This window comes from Oncorhynchus kisutch, linkage group LG26, assembly GCF_002021735.2.
Source record: "Oncorhynchus kisutch isolate 150728-3 linkage group LG26, Okis_V2, whole genome shotgun sequence".
Classification (NCBI taxonomy): Eukaryota; Metazoa; Chordata; class Actinopteri; order Salmoniformes; family Salmonidae; genus Oncorhynchus; species Oncorhynchus kisutch.
Genome location: NC_034199.2, coordinates 25,364,768 through 25,389,600, shown reverse-complemented (window position 1 = coordinate 25,389,600; position 24,833 = coordinate 25,364,768). Strand labels below are relative to the sequence as shown.

Below are 24,833 nucleotides of genomic sequence, written 5' to 3'. Positions count from 1 at the left end.
TGGACAGGGACATGCCTTCAAGTACAGAGAGGGCGGTGTAAGCAAGCCTCGCTATATGAGAGACGTTACAATTCCCAAAAGGTGAGTTAACTCTATTGCAACAATGCGTAGGGTATTTGTCTTTCACACCAGCGAACCGAGTTGTATTCACTGCCCCACCGTTCACTACAATGGCAAAAGGCTCAAATCTCTAGGTGAGGTCGCTAGGTGTTGTACAAAGGTTGCTTAGTATTATTACAAGGAGTACAACTTTTTATATTGTTTTATTGTGATATTTAGATTTTTTTTTGCTGGATTTGTCTCCCTTAAAAAAAATATTAAAATAAGTTATACAGTTAATTTGTTTTCTAGTGATCATAATAGAGTACAATTCTACTCTAGGCTGTAAACGGCAGTGAAATGTCATTTGAATACTGGTGCAAAAGCCCCATTATTTGAATGTTTCATTCTATTTGGGTCAGTTGTGGGTCTACTCTCGACAGATTATAAGGTCTAGAAAGACACAGGACAGTTTGGCAGTATTTTTACTTCTGGTACTTATGTGCCGATCTGTTGCCAATCATCATTCTCCCAAGATGTCCTATATAGTGTAACCATATAGGCCTATGCTCCCAGCAGGCCCAATTATTCAGGAAAACTTAACGTGCATTCTGACAGTTTAAATATTTGTAATTTAACTTTTAATTGTATTACCTTATAAACACAACCAGTCACTATTAGGACTGTTGCGTGACTGTATTACCGCCACTCCGGAGGTCACGAGTCATGAAGGCAGTCAAATTCCACGTATAATTAAGCTTCTCCAAGCTCTGATGCTGCTGTTGGTCATTAGTTGCCTACACAACTTGCTACCTACCTGGTACTCGGCACGCTATTGTCCCTCTAATCACTTTGTCATCAATGCAAATGTAATCAAAAATCGAATCAAACACTTCATGAGGGCTCATGTTGCACAATATTTCTATAGGCTATGCAATAGGTGAAAATACAGTGATGGCCTCTACTAAAAAGAGGAGGCTATGCCTACTATATTTATTTCTCAACTTTCCTAATATTAATCATGTTTATCTTTAAAACAGGAGTATAGCTTACTTGGCTGGCATGAAAATGAACCACGGGAAACCTGTCCTCCATTCGCTATTTAAGTGCATAGATGATATGTATTTTTCCCATGATAATGGTCCATTCTAAATCAAAGCGAATTTCACACACATATATTATTTAGTATACAGTACCAGTCAAAAGTGAGTACACACCTACTCATTCCAGGGTTTTTCTTTATTTGTACTATTTTCTAGATTAATAGTGAAGACATCAAAACTATGGAATCATGTAATAACCAAAAAAGTGTTAAAGAAATTCTTCAAAGTTTGCCTTGATGACAGCTTTGCACACACTTGGCATTCCCTGAACCAGCTTCACATGGAAGGCTTTTCCAACAGTCTTGAAGGAGTTCCCACATGCTGAGCACTTGTTGGCTGCTGAACGCTCAAAACCTGGTTCAATCGGCTTTCCACCAGACACTGGGAGATGAATTCACCTTTCAGCAGGACAATAAGCTAAAACACAAGGCCAAATCTACACTGTAGTTTCTTACCAAGAAGACTGTGAATGTTCCTGAGTGGCCGAGTTACAGTTTTGACTTGAATCTTCTTGTAAATCTATGGCAAGACCTGAAAATTGTTGTCTAGGAATGATCAACAACCACTTTGACAGAGCTTAAATAATTTGGAAAAGAATAATGGGAAAATGTTGCATAATCCAGGTGTGGAATGCTCTTAGACTTGCCCAGAAAGACGGCTGTAATCGCTGCCAAAGGTGCTTCTACAAAGTATAAAGTATTGAGTCAGGGGTGTGAATACTTATGTAAATTAGATATCTGTATTTCATTTTCAATACATTTTCAAACATTTCTAAAAACATGTTTTGACTTTGTAATTATGGGGTATTGTGTGTAGATGGTTGAGAAGAAAATCGATTTTGAATTCCGTTCCTAACACAACAAAATGTCGAAATCGGCCATTCGATGAATGGAAAGAGACATCTGTTACAAAACACCAAAAAGGTAAATGACCTTCGGGAGATTGCCAAGCCTTTGATACTGAGTAGGGAGTGGATGTATTTTCTGTTTGTCGACATTGACATACTCTATTTGATTGTGATGTTGAAAGCTCTTGAAGTCGGTAATCGGTATGCGTTAATGCATTGCTTATTGGTTGTGTGTGGTGCATTGGCACATAAACCTGTTAGGGGGAAATAATGGCATGTATTTTATATAATTATAAATATGACATCAAAATGTGATTTCCCTAGGTGATCATTGTCTGCAACTGGCTCTGCTTGTGAGTGAGCTAGTCTGTTGTGGTCGGCGAACCCTCAACCTCCTGGCCCGTAGCCCTGTGTGGCACAAAACCATGCCCTGTGTGCCACAAAACCATGCTGAAGTGGTCAAGTCAACATCCACATTTCTACAGACAGGGTTGCTACAGTTATTGTTATTTGTGGTGGTTATCTTTTTTTATTCTATGAGGGGGAGGGTTTGCCTGATTTTATTATATATATTTTTTTTTTAACCGTATAAGGGGTGAAAAAAAATTGTTATGTTGGGTAGTGGGGTGAATTTGTTTTGACACCTCCAGTTAGACCAGTCCTCCCCCCGGCAGTTGTCTCACACATTGTTATTTCAGTAGGCTGTATTCGTGTTCAGTGTTTAATGTGTTGGTTTGTAACTGATAGTTTGTCTTGCCCATAGGCTGTGATTTTCCACATGACCTGGTTGGCTATGTCTCTATGTTTACAACTCGGATGACTGCTCCGATGGAGAGGGCTGCAGCACTCCAGGGGTTAAAGCCTCATATTTGTGGTATGTGTGTGTGTGTGTGTGTGTGTGAGAGAGAGAAAGGGGATGATGTGAGAATGATGAATATGAGAAGGTACTCTTAAGCCTATGATTCATTGCACTCAATGTGCCTTCCTCTGCTCTTTCTCTCTTTGCTTCGTGTGACGTTGTCAGAGGCAATATGGACGCAATCTATGTTGCTCCGTGTCACCCCCCAAATCTTGCCTGCAACCTAGTTGCATGTCATCGCACAAGATGGAATTCAACCCTATTTCAAGCAACTGACTGTTTTGTTTGGCAACAAAACTGACGCGTGCACAACTATAGATTTTAACTGCAACTATATTTAGTCGACCACATATATTTAATACATAAATCAAGTATATATTTTAGTTTTTTTGCTTTATTATTTATTTATATTTTTATGGTACTTTTTACTCCTTTTTCTCCCCAATTTTGTGATATCCAATTGGTAGTTATTCTTGTCCCATCGCTGCAACTCCCCTACGGACTCAGGAGAGGTGAAGGTCGAGAGCCATGCATCCTCTGAAACAGGACTCTGCCAAACCGCACTGCTTCTTGACCCTGCTCACTTAACCCGGAAGCTAGCCGCACCAATGTGTTGGAGGAAACTGGCGACCGAAGTCAGCTTGCAGGCGCATAGCCCAACAGAAGGAGTCGCTAGAGTGCGATGGGACAAGGAAATCCCGGCCGACCAAACCCTCCTCTAACCCGGACGACGCTGGGCTAATAGTGTGCCGCCTCATGGGTCTCCCGAGCACGGCTGGCTGTGACACAACCTAGGATTGAACCCGGGTCTGTATTAGTGTCTTAGATAGCTGCGCCACTCGTGACGCCATACATAGATATAAATAAAGGTGCACAATGAGTACTTGTCTCTCAAATACCTAGTTACAGTTGTTGGTTAGCTAGTTATTCATTAAAATCACCATTGAACCAACACCCATATTTTTGTAACTACCTGGACCTAAATCAAATCAAATGTATTTATATAGCCCTTCGTACATCAGCTGATATCTCAAAGTGCTGTACAGAAACCCAGCCTAAAACCCCAAACAGCAAGCAATGCAGGTGTAGAAGCACGGTGGCTAGGAAAAACTCCCTAGAAAGGCCAATACCTAGGAAGAAACCTAGAGAGGAACCAGGCTATGTGGGGTGGCCAGTCCTCTTCTGGCTGTGCCGGGTGGAGATTATAACAGAACATGGTCAAGATGTTCAAATGTTCATAAATGACCAGCATGGTCGAATAATAATAATAATAAGGCAGAACAGTTGAAACTGGAGCAGCAGCACAGTCAGGTGGAAGTTGAAACTGGAGCTGGACCTACCATTTGGTTTTGAAGTATTGAAACTCAACCACATGATTTTAATGAAAAGTATTTTAGTAAACAACATGAAAAGGTGACTGTAAGAAGCGCTCATCATTTCAAATAAACTACGTCAAATTAAACTGGGGCGGCAGCGTAGCCTAGTGGTTAGAGCGTTGGACTAGAAACCGGAAGGTTGCGAGTTCAAACCCCCGAGCTGACATGGTACAAATCTGTCGTTCTGCCCCTGAACAGGCAGTTAACCCACTGTTCCCAGGCCGTCATTGAAAATAAGAATGTGTTCTTAACTGACTTGCCTGGTTAAATAAAGGTAAAATAAAATAAAAAACAGCAAATAAACATTCTCTAAATAGGTCAGGAGCCAGAGATTGAACGAAAATTATTTATTTAGGCTATATTATTTACATTATTTCAAGGCTATAGCCAAAAAAGAAATACTGTAAATTGTGAAGCATTTGAAAGTGCGACACACTAGGCTGGCAGGAACATTAAGTGCTCAGCATTTTAAACAGCATTTTGTTATATTAAATCATTATGGTATAAGTTGCGCATATACATTTGAAGTCGGAAGTTGACATACACCTTAGCCAAATACATTTAAACTCAATTTTTCACAATTCCTGACATTTAATCAGAGTAAAAATTCCCTGTTTTAGGTCCGTTAGGATGTCAGAATAATAGTGTAGAGTGATTTTATGTCAGCTTTCATCACATTCCCAGTGGGTCAGAAGTTTACATACACTCAATTAGTATTTGGCAGCATTGCCTTTAAATTGTTTTACTTGGGTCAAACGTTTTGGATAGCCTTCCACAAGCTTCCCACAATAAGTTGGGTGAATTTTGGCCCATTCCTCCTGACAGAGCTGGTGTAACTGAGTCAGGTTTGTAGGCCTTCTTGCTCGCACATGCTTTTTCAGTTCTGCCCACAAATTTTCTATAGGATTGAGGTCAGGGCTTTGTGATGGCCACTCCAATACCTTGACACAAATTACTTGTGTCATGCACAAAGTAGATGTCCTAACCGACTTGCCAAAACTATAGTTTGTTAACAAGAAATTTGTGGAGTGGTTGAAAATTTGTTTTAATGACTCCAACCTAAGTGTATGTAAACTTCTGACTTCAACTGTAGGCTGTGACTTACTTAGAATTAAATAAACATGAAACAAAAAATGCCTTATTAGACTCAGTCTACAGTGCCTTTTTGAATTCACTTTTCGAGTTTGGCCAGAGTCTGTGGCTTCAGACTCATGCGATGGTGCCTGGAGAGCAGGCCAGCAGCGGAGAATTCAGTTCCCTCTCCGAGCTTGCAGCACTTCTGGGGATGCTAAACATCCTCCGGGACACTTTTGCCAGGCTGGGCAGGGATGCAGAGTTGTTTTTTTTCTATAGGTAGGACTAAAGGTTATTAGGCACAATAACCCTATCAAAACGGATATCTCCTTGAAATAGGTAATATGCCAGGCCTATTCGGCCAAAATCAATGATAGCCTATTGTATGAATAATATAACAAAAATTAACACATTTTAAGAGATCAGATGTTTTTGTTTAAAAATACTTTGCTACAATGACACACTTATTTAGCTACCAACCTTGTTCCTTTCTGTTAGCATGTGCATGTAGTACACCATCATGCTTTCGGGATACGTCTATGGATATGTCTTTTCAGACTCCACACAACATCACCGCGCTCCTTCTCTTGCTCCTCATCATCTTTGTAAGTCACCTTGATTTGGAGTGGACGAGAAGGCAGACACTCCAGCCTTTGGGAAACTCGCTCCGCGCTCCAGTCAAATTGGGCACGCTCCACTCACATACTCTGGTTTCAACTGGAAATGTCCAACATGAATCGCTAGCTTGATTAGCTTGCTAGCTAGCTAAATTGTACAGCCAGCATTATGTCTGTTACAATTACCAAACGTTTGGAAAAACAAATAATTTATGAAACCATGATGTGGTGTATGACAGGATTGAATGCTGCATGTAATGTCAATTGCATACAATGATTATTGCAACCACAGGGAGCCTTATGCTTCCATTGTTACCAAGGCAACAGTAGACACTTCCATTCTGGGTGCTCTCTCTCCTTCACACCGGGGTTAGAATTTGATACTGGATTAAAGTTAGCCCCAGAGGGGGTGTTTGTGTGCGTGTGAGTCGTCCCTCACCCTTTTGACTCATTCATGCATTTCCCAGAGAATTTCTGGTGTGCTTGTGTTTTTATTTAGAAAGTAGAAGCCCTCATTATTCTTAGCTTACAGTCAGCTACTGCAGATGCTTTCAGCTGCATTCACTGTATCATATATATGGAGTCCTTACATTCCTCAGCTAGCCACATGCTAAAAACATGGGTAACACTTCATTCTTCAAATGATTTATTGAGCTGGACAGTGGGCTTCGCATTGCATCCCATACAGTAGTCAGGATATCATATGCACTGTGTTACTCAAGGAACCGAGAACAGATATCCACACATAGGAATCACCATAAACACTGTGGGTTTGCATGCTAATTTGCTGAGTGTGCTATTTGGGTGATAATGTGTACCATTGGTCAGGGAGATAATTTATAAGCATAGTGATATTTCCATAATTCTGAGACGAGTGGAGGTGATTGGCACAGAGTTGTCGGGGCAGCTGCATGGGGACAGATAGTTCCAGTAGAGAAGAAGAGTCACACATGACGGGGTGTAAAGACTAAAGACCCCTGTCTGGAGCATGAATCACGCCAGAGCTGGGTAAAGGGGGTTGGAGGGTTATAGTAAGTGGCTGCTGCCTCCAGTTTTGAGGAGTGAGAAAGAAGGGGCAAGACATGCTCAGTGACTCACACTCATACACAGACAGTTACAGTATGTCTGCAGTATGCTGAGCCTGTTGACTCTTCTATATCCTGCCCACAACCATGTTCTAATGTGCTGTCTGTGTATTTGTTATATGTACACTACCGTTCAAAAGTTTGGTGGTCACTTAGAAATGTTCTTATTTTTGAATGAGTAGTACACAGCGTTGTATGAGATCTTCAGTTTCTTGGCAACTTCTCGCATGTAATAGCCTTCATTTCTCAGAACAAGAATAGACAGATGAGTTTCAGAAGAAAGTTCTTTGTTTCTGGCCATTTTGAGTCTGTAATCTTACCCACGGATGCTGATGCTCCAGATACTCAACTAGTCTAAAGAAGGCCAGTTTTATTGCTTCTTTAATCAGAACGACAGTTTTCAACTGATCCAACTTAATTGCAAATGGGTTTTCTAATGATCAAGCCTTTTAAAATGATAAACTTGGATGAACTAACACAACGTGCCTTTGGAACACAGTGATGGTTGCTGATAATGGATCTCTGTATGCCTATGTAGATATTCCATAAAAAAATCTGCCGTTTCCAGCTACAATAGTCATTTACAACATTAACAATGTCTACACTGCATTTCTGATCAATTTGATATTTTAATGGACAGAAAATGTGCTTTTCTTTAAAAAACAAGTACATTTCGAAGTGACTCCAAACTTTTGAACTCCAAGCAGGCTGTCATGTGCCTTTTACTGAGGAGTAGCTTCCGTCTGGCAACTCTACCATAAAGGCCTGATTGGTGGAGTGCTGCAGAGATGGTTGTCCTTCTGGAAGGTTCTCCCATCTCCACTCAGTCATAGTGACCATCAGGTTCCTGGTCACCTCCCCGAACAAGGTCCTTCTCCCCTGATTGCTCAGTTTGGCCGGGCGGCCAGCTCTAGAAAGAGTCTTGGCGGTTCCAAACTTCTTCCATTTAAGAATGATGGGGGCCACTGTGTTGTTAAATACCATCCCCAATGATGATGGAATTGGGTTACACATCATCCTGTCTGTCATCCTTTACCGTACTCCTCACATCACCTATTATAGCTTTAATAACAATGAAATGGAGAATACTTCTCTTAATATTCTGTCTCCCAGGCTGTCTATCACTGTAACACACTAGCCTCTAAGTTTCAACAGATACAGGCTGGCACTTAACTCCTACATTTGCCTTCCTTTAAGCTTTACCTGTGGTGAATTTTGTGAATAGGCCTCTGATAGCAAGCACAGAGCTGAGCTGTATTTTTTAAATTTATTGATGACAGACCTTTCTCCTCTCTCTCTCTGCTCTCTGCTCTACACCTCTTTCTCTCTGCTCTCTCTATCACAGGTCAATGTGTTGACTAAAGGACCTCTACAGGGTTGTTGTCAATGTAGGTCCCTGACGTCTTCAGTCTGCTGCCAGTCTGTTTAGTTAGTTAACCCATCTCTTCCTGCATCAGACCACCATCACCCTCCTGCATCACACCCAGGCACCCTCCTCAGACACCTGGCCAATCGCTTGTTCTGAACAGTGTTACCATGGACACAGAGTCCACCCACTCTGGCTACTCCAACAGATCCAACAGACATGGGTAAGAGCTCAGTTGACTTCCTCTCTGTCTTCTCTCTCTCCTCTCGCTCTCTCTCTCCGCTCTCACACGCCACACGCGCACACACACACACACACACCCACCCACCCAAGCGGATGTAAGGTCAAGTTGCCAATGAGTGTGTTCAGATGCAGGCCTGTCTGTACCATCAGAGGGATGCTTATGTCTATATCTGCCGCAGAGCTACTGAATGCTGTTTGTCTCCACTGTGTATTACTGTGTATTACTAGCCTCATGTCAGTTGTTGGGAAAAAGTTTTAAAAAGAGGGGGTGAGAGAGATGAGTGATGGGTAAAGCTCATGGAGTAGGGTTGTCACAGCTGACTGCCTTTAACCTATTTCACTGACTCACTCTGACTTGTTCTATAAATGAGATGGGCAGTGTGAGAGACTAATTAGGAGGGATTGGGCTTTCCTCTCCTCCCTCATCCACTTGTTCGTTGCCGTATTCTTACTGTCTCGTGTGTGTGTAGGGAGCAGAGTCGGCGTGAGCGGCGTAAGCTCAGCAGTAAGGACAGCAGCCGGTCAGAGCGGTCTGTAATCATCAACAGCCCCTACGGGCCCACTCAGGCCTCCCCCAACCACAACAGCGAGCCCCTGCTAGAAGTCCCCAGCTCTGTGGCTGGAGACGAGGCTCCAAGCCTCCAGGTAAGCTCCAACCTAACAAATCAAAACTCACACTAACCATGCCTGAGAGATTCAAAAATCCCTACATAACTATACTGTACAGTGCAGCACTTGCTTACAGGAACCCTGTACAGAAGCCATCTCCCAACCAATCTCCTTCTCGCAGAGTCAAGCAGGGAACCAGCTGAGTCGCGCACCATGCTGTTTTAAACTCAAACATCTGGGCCCATCATAATCACCATAGTGACAGGGTCATAGTCACCATGGTGACTAGGGGCCAAATAGGTCAGAGGATTTGCAAATTTCCCCTTGGCCTGTGCAAATTATATTTCCCATTCTTTGTTATTGTGTGTGTGTGTGTGTGTGGTAATGTGGTTCTATGTGTAATCATTCTGTATGTGGGTCAGAATGTGTCTTGATTTAAATCCACATATGGTTATCTCTGGAAGCAAGCCTATGATTTAGATGCTCTGACAATGGGGTTGAGATTTAGCTCTGGGCTATTGAAGCTAGGGTCAGAAGGCTAGAGACTGGCTATAGAGGTAGATGGATCAAGTGAAGGAGACTGCTGCAGAGAGAGGGGGAGGGAGAGAGATAGATAAAGAGCGAAATGGTGATAGTTATGTTAGGAGGAGTATACTCTGTCTCATGCCCTGGGCTCCATTCACATACTCTCTGACCTACTTGACTTTGTAAGTGGAAGGTCCTGCGTGGTGTGTGTGTGTGTGTGTGTGTGTGTGTGTGTGTGTGTGTGTGTGTGTGTGTGTGGATGCATAAAGCATTTATGAGCCTGCACGTGCGTGAATGGTCTATGCAGCAAGTAGTGCAGTACCAGCTACATCTCAGCTGCATTACCAAAGCACTGCTTACATTTATACAGCTACAAACAGTGTCTGTCTGTCTAGCCGTCTGTCTGTCTGTCTCATTCCATGTCTCTTTGTATTTGGATGTTTGACTCGGTCTAGCGTGCTGCAAACATTCCACATTGTGGTGTCATTGTAAGCTTGTGGCTTACAGACCCATTGTCTGCAATGTTGTTCAGCCACTGTCTACCAACTAGTGTAAAAGGTCATCTGTAATCATATCACATTACCATTACAGTGCAGTGCTTCCAAATGGCACCCACCCATCCCTGCCACTGCTTTAAGAGCACTGCTCTTTCAAATGGATACGGCTAATGCTAATATAATCGGGCACAGAGGAATTCACATACTGTAGGCTGAGATTAGCTAAAGCATGCAGCCAAACACCACTCTAAGGAAAGCTGATATGGATAATCCATGCATGCCTATGATCTAAGGATGTGTGTGTGCTTGTCTGTGAGTAGTGTGTACTGTCAGTGTCTGTGTGTGATTCATAGAGAGGTTGCCAACAGTGAATGTCTGTCAGGTGAAAAGAATGTCATGTCAGGCTGTGTTCTGTGTCATGGTACTGTTGTGTTGTGTCTGAAGGCTATGGGGTTGGCATTGGCCTCTAACAGGCCTGCTAATCTACTTCACCTGGCAGTGTGTCACATGATGCAGGGCTGAGGCTTTTGGAAGTAGTGGAAACAAATAGAATTGGGAATGTCTTTGCTCTTTTGTCCTTTTGGCCTCGCAAACATACACACACAAATACAGTACAAATGTCAGACAAACCTCTAGCTGTACCAGTGAGGTTCCTTTGTGTGCCACTGAATGTCATTGTTCTTTTTCCCAGTATACCAATGTTAAACACACACACACACACGTCAGAATAACCTCCAGTCATACCAGTAAAGCTCTTTTGTGTGTTGGGTTAGTAGGTTACTGTATGTGTCTGTGAGCGAAGCCTGTTAGTCAGTCAGTGTTAGTGTGTGTTGTTGTGTTTAGTGTCATATTATAGTGTGTAACAGGCCTTACCAGGGCTCTGAATACTATCTATATTCACTCTCCACCAGAGGACAGGGCTGCCAAGCAAGCATCAAACACCACCCATCTCTATTTTTTTTTCTCTTTCACTCTTTCTCTCCCTCTCTCTTTCTCTCCCTCTCCTTTCTTTCTCTGTGTGTCTGTTTCTCTAACTGTGTCTCTGTCCTTCTCTGCCCCCTCTTCTCTGCTTCTCTGCCTTTCGGTCTGTATAACATGGTACATTTTGATTAGTTTTGAGTTCATCTGTGGGATTAAGCCACAGAGTGTAAATGAAGAGCGTTTAGCCTGCATTTGCTCTACCATTGCTACAGAGAGGCTCATTAGTTATATGTACCACGCTTTAAGAGATGTTAGATAATATATAGGCCGTGTTCACTGATCTTTAACATGGAGAAGAGTGAGAGCACATTAAGATAATGTATGTAACAATGGGAGACATCAGACAGGACAGAGTTATATGATCTAATAGGTTGTAGGTGTGATTAACACTCAGCCCCAGAATTCCATAACTACTAGAATGGAAATGATGGTCATTCTGACCGTTGATATTTCAATTATATAAATATTCCTTAATAAATAATAAATTGCTAAATGAATGCATGTATTATGTTAAAATAGGTTCTAAGATTCCTCAGGACACCAAATGCAAATGAGAAAATGTATTGATTGATCCAGAAGCACATGGACTGTAAATACTAAAATAATAAGATAGTGTATTTTCTGACTGCAAAACAACAGTTGCTGGCCCGTTCAAACTACACCTAAACTGTATTGAAACTAATTTCACACATAATAATAATAATAATAATAATAGTAATAGATGTGGCCTAAAACAAAACTAAATTAACCATAAACAATGTGTAACCACACCAGCCCAGGACCACTACATCCGGCTTCTTCACCTGCGGGATCGTCTGAGACCAGCCACCGGGACAACTGAAGAATTTCTTCACAAACTGACAGAAACTATCTCAGGGAAGGTCATCTGCATGCTCTTCATCGGGATCTTGAACTGACTGCAGTTCAGCGTAGTTTGCTGTTGTCAACGTTGTGAACAGAGTGCCCCATGGTGGTGATGGGGATATGGTATGGGCAGGCATAAGCTACGGGCAACGAACACAATTGCATTTTATCAAAGGCAATTTGAATGCACAGAGATACCGTGATGAGATCCTGAGTTGTGTCATTCTTCCACCGCCATCACCTCATGTTTCAGCATGATGATGCACAGCACCATGTCTCAAGGGATCTGTACACAATTCCTGGAATCTGAAAATGTCCCAGTTCTTCCATGGCCTACATACTTACCAGACATGTCACCCCTTTGAGCATGTTTGGGATGCTCTGGATTGTCGTGTACGACAGCGTGTTCCAGTTCTCGCTAGTATCCAGCAACTTCGCACAGCCATTGAAGAGGAGTGGGACAACATTCCACAAGCCAAAATCAACCGCTTGATCAACTCTATGCGAAGGAGATGTTGCAATACATTTGAGTCATTTAGCAGAAGCTCTTATCCAGAGTGACTTACAGTAGTGAGTGCACACATTTTCATTCGTACTGGTCCCCCGTGAGAATCAAACCTACAAACCTGGCATTGCAAGTACAATGCTCTATCAACTGAGCCACATGGAACCACTTAAATTAGGCAAATGGTGGTCACCGACTAGACTAGATTACTGATCCACACCCCTACTTTAAAAAAAAAGTTCTGTGTACAACAGATGCATATCTGTATTCCCAGTCATGTGAAATCCATAGATTAGGACCTAATGAATTTATTTAAATGGACTGATTTATTTTATATGAACTGTAACTCAGTAAAATCTTTGAAATTGTTGCATGTTTATATTTTTGTTCAGATCAAATTTTATTTGTCACACTCGCCGAATACAACCGGTGTAGACCTTACAGTGAAATGCTTACTTACAAGCCCTTAACCAACAATGCAGTTAAAAAATATATAGGGGGGATACCAGTACAGAGTCAATGTGCGGGGGCACCGGTTAGTTGAGGTAATATGTACATGAAGTTAGAGTTATTAAAGTGACTATACATAGATCATAACAACCGAGAGTAGCAGCGGTGTAAAATAGTGGGGTGGGGGGAAATGCAAATAGTCTGGGTAGCCATTTGATTAGGTGTTCAGGAGTCTTATGGCTTGGGGGTAGAAGCTGTTTAGAAGCCTCTTGGTCCTAGACTTGGCGTTCCGGTACCTCTTGCCCTGCGGTAGCAGAGAAAACAGTCTATGACTAGGGTGGCTGGAGTCTTTGACAATTTTTAGGGCCTTCTTCTGACACCGCCTGGTATAGAGGTCCTGGATGGCAGGAAGCTTGGCCCCAGTGATATACTGGGCTGTTCGCACTACCCTCTGTAGTGCCTGCGGTAGGAGGCCAAGCAGTTGTCATACCAGGCAGTGATGCAACCATGCTCTCAAGGGTGCAGCAGTAGAACCTTTTGAGGATCTGAGGACCCATGCCGAATCTTTTCAGTCTCCCGAGGGAGAATAGGAGTTGTCGTGCTCTCTTCACGACTGTCTTGGTGTGCTTGGACCATGTTCGTTTGTTGGTAATGTGGACACCAAGGAACTTGAAGCTCTCAACCTGCTCCACTGCAGCACCATCGATGAGAATGGGGGCTGCTCAGTCCTCTTGTTCCTGTAGCCCACAATCATCTCCTTTGTCTTGATCATGTTGAGGGAGAGGTTGTTATCCTTGCACCACACGGCCAGGTCTCTTACCTCCTCCCTATAGGCTGTCTTGTCATTGTCGGTGATCATGCCTACCACTGTTGTGTCATCGGCAAACTTAATGTTTAACGCTCGCAGGCCTTTCTAATCGACCTGGCCGGGGTATCCTGGAAGGATATTGACCTCATCCCGTCAGTAGAGGATGCCTGGTTATTTTAAAATCCTCACCATCTTAAATAAGCATGCCCAATTCAAGAAATTTAGAACCAGACTGCCCTTAATCAACACAAAAATATCCTATGACCTTCTGCATTAGCATTGAACAGCCCCCGTGATATGCAACTTTTCAGGGAAGCTAGAAACCAATATAGAGTGGGGCAAAAAAGTATTTAGTCAGCCACCAATTGTGCAAGTTCTCCCACTTAAAAAGATGAGAAGCCTGTAATTTTCATCATAGGTACACTTCTACTATGACAGACAAAATGAGAAAAAAAATTCAGAAAATCACATTGTAGGATTTTTTATGAATTTATTTGCAAATTATGGTGGAAAATAAGTCTTTGGTCAATAACAAAAGTTTATCTCAATACTTTGTTATATACCCTTTGTTGGCAATGACAGAGGTCAAACGTTTTCTGTAAGTCTTCACAAGGTTTTCACACTGTTGCTGGTATTTTGGCCCATTCTGCTGAAATTGTTGCAACCCCTATTACTAGCCTTTTCAACCTCTCTTTCGTGTCGTCTGAGATTCCCAAAGATTGGAAAGCAGCTGCGGTCGTCCCCCTCTTCAAAGCGGGGGATTCTGGTGATTCACTGATCCACCTCTACGCAGACGACACCATTCTGTATACTTCTGTCCCTTCTTTGGACACTGTTAACAACCCTCCAGATGAGCTTCAATGCCATACAACTCTCCTTCTGTGGCCTCCAATTGCTCTTAATTACTAGTAAAACTAAATGCATGCTCTTCAACCGATTGCTGCCTGCACCTGCCCGCCCGTCCAACATCACTACTCTGGACGGCTCTAACTTAGAACATGTGGACAACTACAAATACCTTTGGCTATGCCGGATAAAGTGATATGACATGCTATTCTATAAAATCCTTTCTCTGTAATTAATATTACCTGATTGAGCTAATCATGTAATTAACTAGAGTCGGGGCACCACAAAATAATATTTATAGAGCTGTTATCTTCCAAATAAACTCTTAAAGACCTAGTAATATTTTACATCAATAGCAGTCAATATTAATCGTCACCATAATTCGGTCTCATCTGAAAGTTGTAAATTCTTGGTCTTCACGAACCCTGGCTAACAAGTTGAATCAGCAATACAAAATTGGGTTTAATTATTTATTTACTAAATACCTAACTAATCACACAATAAATCGTACATGGATTACAAATTACGTCATAAAGGAAAATGTCCCTAGCAGGCGGAACAGATATGACAGCTGGTTACACAAAAGAAAAGGGGCTGGGTTTGAGTGAAAGAGCGGGAAGACTGAGGGACAAAGGGAGAAGCTGTGCTATCGAAAATACAGTATCTTATGCGTTCTAAATTACCGCCAATTTGGAAAAGGAAAATGCAATAAATATTTTCTCTGAGCTGCGCTTCGGTAGGTTGGTGGTAGATGGAAGGCTATGTTGCCAAACCGAGTCCTTTGAAGAATGCCTCTGGTGGTCAATTGGATGCATTGTAGTAACGTCGTTGTGTCTCCACCTTAAAACAATCCTTGCTGCTTTATTCTGTGCATTCTGCAGCCTCCTAACTTCACTTGATGATGCATTTCCCCAGACCACCGAACAGTAGTTCACCTGAATCTCAATTAATGCTTGGGTTATTTGCTTAAGAATCTTCCTGGTACATATTTCGCTATCCTTCTGATTTATGCATGATGTTTTAATATATATATTTTTTTACATAGATTGGTTATTTGAGACGACCATGATAAGCAGTTGTCTAGCTGCACTCCCAGTAGTTTGGTTTCTGCCACTTCTTCAATTTGTACTCCTCCCTTACTTAATTGTATACCATGCTATTTTGGCCTTTTCCTAGTTGAACAGCCAACATAACTTTGGTTTTCTTGGTGTTTAAAACAAGTTTGTTTTGGCAAACCCACTTCCTGATATTCTCCAAATCTCCTTGTAAAGCCTGCTGTACCTGTTGAACCGATTGTCTTGCTGCATAAATTGTTGTATCATCTGCAAATATAGTAGATTGAGTTTCAACCAAGGCATAGGGAAGGTTGTTGGTATATATTAAATAAAGAAGTGGCCCAAGGCAGCTGCCCTGCGGTATTCCACAGTTTAACACATTAGGGGAAGAAAATGAACCATTGATATTGGTGGATGTTTCCTGTCAGTTAGATATGACTGTACCCAATTCAATGCTACCTCCTTAAAACCATAATGCATTAATTTGGTCAATTATTTCATGATCCACTAAATCAAATGCTGCACTGAAATCTAAAAATAGTACACCTACAAATTTGCCATTATTCATAGCATTGAGCCACTGGTCAGTCATGTCAACCAATGCAGTGGTAGTGGAATGGTTTTTGCGATAAGCATGCTGATCATTCTTTCCATGTACTCCCACATTTGTCTACTCACAATACCCTCCAATATCTTACTGAGTGTAGGGAGTAGACTAATTGGTCGACTATTGGCAGGAGTAATGGGTTCTTTGCTGCCTTTCGGAATAGGACACAGTTTCGCATGCTTCCATACATTTACAAACATCCCCTTTTCCAGTGACCAATTAAATATGTATCTCAGTGGAACTGCAATCTGGGGAGCAGCACAGCGAATAAGACCATAACCTGTAGATTTACCATCAGGTAATGACTTCAATAGGTTTGACACCTCCTCCACTGACACCTTTTGTAGACTAAAAGAGCAGATGTTATTGCTCATAATATGATCATCAATACATTGGACAATAGCTTGTTGCTCAGTAATTTAATTTTCTGTTTTAAAAAATCAGCAAAACGATTGGCAATATCAACTGGTTTTGTTATTATTCTCCCGTCAACCTCCACACGATGAGATAGATGTACCAAGTAAGCCCTTAACTGTGTTCCATACCTTTTTAGAAAAATTTTTACAATTTAATAAAAGCATTGTTGTAAATTAACTTTTTTTTCTTTCGATTCAATTTAACTGCATAATTACGTAATGTTCTATAATTCTGTTCATCAATTTCTAGTTCTGATTTGGCTGCTAAGACTTTTGCCATATTTCTTTGAGAAAAAGCCTCACCCAGTTCATCATCAATCCATGGAGATGGACGGGACCAACTGTACTCTTTCTTATAGGGGCATGATGGTCCATTACCTCAATGAGCAAATCAATAAAACATTCTGTAGCGTGATTTAAATCATCCTCTAGATAAATCAGCTCCCAGGGTACAGCAGCCAAATCATTTAGAAATGACTAAATGTTTAAATGTTTTAATATTTCTTTTGACCACAATCCTAGGGGGTTTCTTTGGAACCTTGGTGTTCATGGTTATGGTCACAATATTATGGTCTGTCCAGCCCACTGGCATTGATCTGGCTTTTAAGCATTGCAATGGTATATTACAGAAAATCTGATCAATGCATGTGTCTGAACGATGACCCAACTTAATTGGAGATCTAGTAGTATCATTAACCATTTGTTTCAAACCACAATTCTTAGCATATTTCAGCAATTTTGTTCTATTCGAATTATTGTGATCCTTCCAGTTTATATTAAAATCACCCAAGATAAATCAATCTTTGTTGCTGTCTGTGGCCTGGTCAAACCCAGTGCTTAAGTCATCCAGATAGGACACCTTAGAGCTAGGAGGTCTATACACACATCCTACCAATATATGGCTGCCTGGTGAGGCAGATGTACTTGAGCCCATAGTGCCTCTATTTGACCTACATTAAGGTCATCCCTCCTCTTAAAAGGTATATGATTCTGAAGATACAGTGCAACACCCCCACCATTCCTATTCCTGTCTCTTCTCAGTAGACTATATCCTTGAATGTTAATTTGCCCATCATTTACATGCGTTAAATGCGTTTCGGTCAAAGCCAAAATATGAATATTATTTATGTTGACCAAGTTAAAAACCTCATGCATTTTGTTAGGAAGGCTACATACATTAACCTGAGCTATATGCAACCCTTTCCTTATCAAGTGGAGATCAATAGAGCATGTATTCGTTATAGTTGAAGTTGTCATGATACACTACAACACACAAACTCAGTTTTAAACATTAAATTAAAATAACCAGGGAGTTACTCTAGAGTCCTGAAACAATTGCCCGTTGATATAAAGTTTATCCATCACCATGGAGACTCAGGCAATGCTTTTCCTTCATGATGGGATAGAGTTTTTTTTCTCCTTTCATTTATCTCGGTGGGGAAGTGATCATTCATTCCAAAATCTGTGTTCCTGAGTTCTCTCCCCATGTTCTTCGTCATTTCCTTTTGCTTAAATTTATCAAAACATGCAATAATATCCCTTGCATAGAATAGGCCTTGTCTATTCTATGGACTCTAAAGCTCTAAAGCTTTAACTTCCTGACTGATGTCTTGAGATGTTGCTTCAATATATCCACATACTTTTCCTGCCTAATGATGCCATCTATTTTGTGAAGTGCACCTATCGCTCCTGGAGCAAAGCACCCCCCACAACATGATGCTGCCACCCCTGTGCTTCACGGTTGGGATGGTGTTCTTCAGCTTGCAAGTCTCCCCCTTTTTCCTCCAAACATAACGATGGTCATTATGGCCAAACAGCTCTATTTTGTTTCATCATACCAGAGGACATTTCTCCAAAAAGTATGATATTTGTCCCCATTTGCAGTTGCAAACTGTAGTCTGGGTTTTTATGGTGGTTTTGGAGCAGTGGCTTCTTCCTTGCTGAGTGGCCTGTCAGGTTTTGTTGATATAGGACTTTCCTCCAGCATCTATACAAGTTCCTTTGCTGTTGTTCTGGGATTGATTTGCACTTTTTGCACCAAAGTACGTTCATCTCTAGGAGACAGAACGCATCTCCTTCCTGAGCGGTATGACAGCTGCGTGGTCCCATGGTGTTTATACTTGCGTACTATTGTTTGTACAGATGAACGTGGTACCTTCAGGCATTTGGAAATTGCTCCCAAGGATTAATGGAGGTCTAAAATTTCTGAGGTCTTGGCTGATTTCTTTTGATTTCCCAATGATGTCAATCAGAGGTACTGAGTTTGAAGGCTGGCCTTGAAATGCATCCATAGGTACACCTCCAATTGACTCAAATTATGTCAATTAGCCTATCAGAAGCTTCTGAAGCCTTGACATAATTTTCTGGAATATTCCAAGCTGTTTAAAGGCACAGTCAACTTAGTGTATGTAAACTTCTGACCCACTGGAATTGTGATACAGTGAAATGTAAGTGAAATAATCTGTCTGTAAACAGTTGTTGGAAAAATTACTTGTCATGCACAAAGATGTCCTACTCGGTTAACAAGATATTTGTGGAGTGGTTGAAAAACGAGTTTTAAATTACTCCAACCTAAGTGTATGTAAACTTCCGACTTCAATTGTACAAACACACATAAGAGAAGAGATTTGTTAATGGTCACAAACACCCAGAACCTCAAATGTAAAGAGAGAGAAGTGAGCTGACAAACTTTTCTATAAACTTCCGACTTCAACTGTACCTGCCCTTACCTCCCTGGGGGGCGGCCGGTCAGGAAGTCCAGGATCCAGTTGCAGAGGGAGATGTTTAGTCCCAGGGTCCTTAGCTTATTGATGAGCTTTGAGGGCATTATGGTGTTGAATCCTGAGCTGTAGTCAATGAATAACATTCTCACATAGGTGTTCCTTTTGTCCAGGTGGGAAAGGGCAGTGTGGAGTGCAATATAGATTATATCATCTGTGGATCTATTGGGGCAGTATTCAAATTGGAGTGGGTCTAGGGTTTCTGGGATAATGTTGATGATGTGAGCCTTGACCAGCCTTTCAAAGCACTTCATGGCTACAGGTGTGAGTGCTATGGGTCGGTCGTCATTTAGTCAGGTTACCTTCGGGTTCTTGTGCACCGGCACTACGGTGGTCTGCTTAAAACATGTTGGTATTACAGACTCGAACAGTGAGAGGTTGAAAATGTCAGTGAAGACATTTGCCAGTTGGTCAGTGTATGCTTGCAGTACACGTCCTGGCAATCCGTCTGTCCCTGTGGCCTTGTGAATGTTGACCTGTTTGATGGTCTCACATCAGCTGCTGAGAGAGTGATCACACAGTCTTCCGGAACAGCTGGTGCTCTCATGCATGTTTCAGTGTTATTTGCCTCCAAGTGAGCATAAAGTAATTTAGCTCATCTGGTAGGCTCGTGTCACTGGACAGCTCTCGGCTGTGCTTCCCTTTGTAGTCTATAATGGTTTGCAAGCCTTGCCACATTCAACGAGTGTCAGAGCCGGTGTAGTACGACTCGACCGTAGTCCTGTATTGACGCTTTGCCTGTTTGATGGTTCGTCGGAGGGCATAGCGAGATTTCTTATAAGCTTCCGGGTTATAACAATGTGACCAAAACATGTGTGCTGATTTTCACTATTCACAAGCACTGCTTGGCGCCTACTGATATTTTCTTCATTGACCGGGTGTCTGGCAGTTTGGGTATTTATTTGTTTTGTCGTTTATAAAAAATGATATTTTACTGTGTTACAATGCACATTCTTTTGTTTCATAGTTGTAACAAAGGCACTCCACCAATGAAATAGATGTTCCACTTTAAATTCAGTTTTTGGTGCTTTTTTTGTTTTTACGTAAAGCCTGCACAGTAACATGAACAAATGAAAATGTGTATGTTCTTTCAAATATGTACATTTTGGTATACTAATGTTACCATAAACACAACCAAAAAGGGGTCCAACGAGACCTGACTTTTCTAGTTGAATGGATTTATTAGACAGGTGGCTATTGGTGCTCCTCAAGGCCCAGCTATTCTCCTGTTAAATATGCATACGGTCAAATGACCATCATGGTGCTTTGAGGATAAAATGCTGAAAGTTTTTGTCTTTTTTTGTTATATTTGTCTGAAAGTACTGATCAAGTTTAAAATGCACACATTTAGGAAAAGTCGGGGACAGGTGGGTTCAAGGTTTTTAGTGAAATGAAGTTATTGAAATGACAAGATTTAAAATGGTCGGATTGACCATCTTGGCAGTTCTAGCGTTAAGATTATTTTAAAAGAGCTGACCCATCACTCTCTCAAATAGGGGTCACCAGGTTCATGTTTATCTCCATTCTCTGTCGCTCTCTCCATCGTTCTCCTCTTCTCTCTCTTTTCCTAACATTTTGTGTCTTTCTCACCCCCTCTCTTGTTCACCCCCCCCCACTCATCTCCTGTTTGGCAAAGTTGAATTAAAGGAAGGGGATGATGGTGTATAGGCAAAAACAGGCAAAAACAGTGAACCACAGAGGGTTATTAAGCAGCTGTTACTCAGGTCTTTAATCAGTCTCTCGCTGTGCTCCTTCCGCTTATGGCACATTTATGTTTAATCTCCATCCTGAGCAGGAAGAGGAGATTTGACTCTTAATTTGCAATGCTAGACCTGCATAACATCAGCCTTATTGTGATTGAGATGCGTGTGTGTGTGTGTGTGTGTGTGTGTGTGTGCGCATCTGTGTCATCCCTACCTGGTCATGATGAGCAGTCTGAATGTGTACTGTCTTCCTCTATGTGGATCAGTGGAGAGCTGAAAGCCTGTCACAACACAGAACCCCAGGAAAACCGAAGGCTTCTTTAAATAGAATGACGGATGGGATGTTTGCGGTAAACCTCAAGGGATTTAGTCAGTGTATCTCTAGTCTGTCTGTCTTTGTGTGTAGCAGAGACAGAGAATGGAATAAAACCAGCATTTATGTGTATCTATCAACTAGTGTGTATTTGTTACTTTGGTTTGTCTCTCACATCCCTCCACAGAGACTATTCCTTTCCTTTTCCATCTTCTGTTTTCACTCTCTTCCTCTCTCACTCTTCCTCCACCTCTCTTCTCTGGATGTGTCTGTGCTATCAACCATATGCTATGTTTTAATCTCTTTTCTCTGTCCTCTCCCTCTATCTCCCTCCCCTCTCTCTTTTAGGATGATAACTGGGGGGAAACCACCACGGCGGTGACTGGCACCTCAGAGCTTAGTCTATCCCAGGAGGAGGTGGTTGGTCTGGGGAAGAGGTCAGAGGACGGCCTGGGGCAGGGCTGTCGGCGTTACGCTCCCCTAGCTCTGGGCCTCTGTGTGGGGCTACTGGTCCTGGCCACCCCCCTGGCCTTCCTGGTCCTCCCGGCGGTGCTGTGGCCGGCCAGGCTGCAGGCCTGTGGCTCAGCCTGTGAGGGCCTCTTCCTCTCTGTGTCCTGTAAACTTCTCATCCTTCTGCTAGCTGTGTGGGCGATCTTCCTGCGCCAGGCCCGTGCCAGCCTGCCCAGGGTGTGTGTGTACCGAGCCCTCCTGGCCATGCTCACACTGCTGCTCACAATCTCCTACTGGCTGTTCTATGGGGTCCGCATCCTCGACTCACAGGTGTGTATGTTTCATAAACGTGCGTGTGTGTAAATCAAATGGTATTTGTCACATGCACCAAATACAACAGGTGTAGACGTACAGTGAAATGCTTACTTACAAGCCCTTAACCAACAATGCAATTTAAAGAAAAATAAGTGTTAATGTATTTACTAAAATAAACTGAAGTAAAAAATTTAATAAAAACAATAATAATAAGAAACTAGAAAAATAACAAATAGTTAAAGAGCAACAATCAAATAATGGTAGCGAAGCTATATACAGGGGATGTCGGTACAGAGTCGATAGGTAGTTGAGGTAATTGGAGTAATATGTAAATGTAGGTAGAGGTAAAAGTAAAGTGACTGTGCATAGACAAACAGAGTAGCAGCAGCGTAAAAATGGGGGGGGGGGGGGTCAATGCAAATAGTCCAGGTAGCCATTTGATTAGCTGTTCAGGAGTCTTATGGCATGGGGGTAGAAGCTGTTAATTAACCTTTTGGACCTAGACTTGGTGCTCCGGTACCGCTTGCCGTGCGGTAGCAGAGAGAACGGTCTATGACTAGGATGGCTGGAGTCTTTGGCAATTTTTAGGGCCTTCCTCTGACACCGCCTGGTATAGAGGTCCTGGTTGGCAGGAAGCTTAGCCCCAGTGATGTACTGGGCCGTTCACACTACCCTCTGTAGTGCCTTGCGGTCAGAGGCCATGCAGTTGCCATACCAGGCGGTGATGCAACCAGTTGAACCATGCTCTCGATGGTACAACTTTTGAGAATGCCAAATCTTTTCAGTCTCCTGAGGGGGAATATGCGTTGTTGTGCCCGCTTCACGACTGTCTTGGTATGTTTGGACCATGATAGTTCATTAGTCCACAATCATCTCCTTTGTCTTGATCACGTTGAGGGACAGGTTCTTGTCCTGGCACCACACTTCCAGGTCTCTGATGACCTCCGTATAGGCTGTCTCATTGTTGTCGGTGATCAGGCCTACCACTGTTGTCGTCTACAAACTTAATGATGGTGTTGGAATCGTGCCTGGCCATGCAGTCCTGGGTGAACAGGGAGTACAGGAGGGGACTGTGCATGCACACCTGAGGGGCCCCTGTGTTGAGAATCAGCGTGGCAGATGTTGTTACCTACCCTTACCACTTGGGGGCGGCCCTTCAGGAAGTCCAGGATCCAGTTGCAGAGGGAGGTGTTTAGTCCCAGGGTCCTTAGCTTATTGATGAGCTTTGAGGGCACTATGGTGTTGAACGCTGAGCTGTAGTCAATGAACGGAATTCTTACGTAGGTGTTCCTTTTGTCCAGGTGGGAAAGGGCAGTGTGGAGTGCAATAGAGATTGCGTCATCTGTGGATCTGTTGGGGCGGTATGCAAATTGGAGTGGGTCTAGGGTTTCTGGGATAGTGTTATTGATGTGAGCCATGACCTTTCAAAGCACATCATGGCTACAGACGTGAGTGCTACAGGTCAGTAGTAATTTAGACAGATTACCTTTGTGTACTTGGGCACAGGGACTATGGTGGTCTGCTTGAAACATGTTGGTATTACAGACTCAGTCAGGGACAGGTTGAAAATGTCAGTGAAGACACTTCAAATGCCATTTTATTTGGTCACATACACATGGTTAGCAGATGTTAACTTCTTATGGCTGGGGGCAGTATTGAGTAGCTTTGATGAATAAGGTGCCCAGAGTAAACTGCCTGCTACTCAGTCCCAGTTGCTAATATATGCAGATTATTAGTATATTTGGATAGAAAACACTCTGAAGTTTCTACAACTGTTTGAATAATGTCTGTGAGTATATAACAGAACTCATAAGGAAGTGGGAAATCTGAGGTTGGTTGTTTTTCAACTCATTCCCTATTGAAGATACAGTGGGATATTGGTAATGTTGCACTTCCTAAGGCTTCCACTAGATGTCAACAGTCTTCAGAACCCTGTTTGATGCTTCTACTGTAAAGGAGGGGCTCATAAGGGCCCTTTGAGTCAGTGGTCTGGCACTAGCTCGTGACGCTCGTTCACTTGAGAGTTAGCTTGCGTTCCATTGCTTTTCTACAGACGTTGTCATGTCGATCCCGTTAGCGGGATCTCAGCCCTAAGAAGTTTTTAATGTGAGTGTAGCGAAATGCTTGTGCTTCTAGTTCCGACAGTGCAGTAATATCTAACAAGTAATCTAACAATTCCACAACTACCTAATACACACAATCTAAAGGGATGGAATAAGAATATGTACATATATGGATGAGCGATGACCGAGTGGCATTGGCAAGATGCAATAGATGGTATAAAATACAATATATACATATGAGATGAGTAATGCAAGATATGTAAACATTATTAAAGTGCCATTATTAAAGTGACTAGAGATCCATTTTTTAAAGTGACCAATGATTTCAAGTCTGTATGTAGGCAGCAGCCTCTCTGTTTTAGTGATGGCTGTTTAACAGTCTGATGGCCTTGAGATTGAAAAACGGCTTCTGTCTCTCGGTCCCAGCTTTGAGGTCC

General features: G+C 42.3%; 1 protein-coding gene across 1 annotated transcript in view; it reads left to right on the top strand.

The window, feature by feature from the left end:
• LOC109871283 (vang-like protein 1) overlaps positions 1–24,833 on the top strand; it is a 50,168-nt gene that overhangs the window by 11,228 nt on the left and 14,107 nt on the right. Inside the window, exons 2-4 of the mRNA XM_020462103.2 lie at positions 8,346–8,589; positions 9,080–9,254; positions 21,917–22,348. Of these exons, the coding sequence (XP_020317692.1) occupies positions 8,537–8,589; positions 9,080–9,254; positions 21,917–22,348 (660 nt within the window). The 5' untranslated portion in view covers positions 8,346–8,536. The remainder of the gene's footprint in view (positions 1–8,345; positions 8,590–9,079; positions 9,255–21,916; positions 22,349–24,833) is intronic.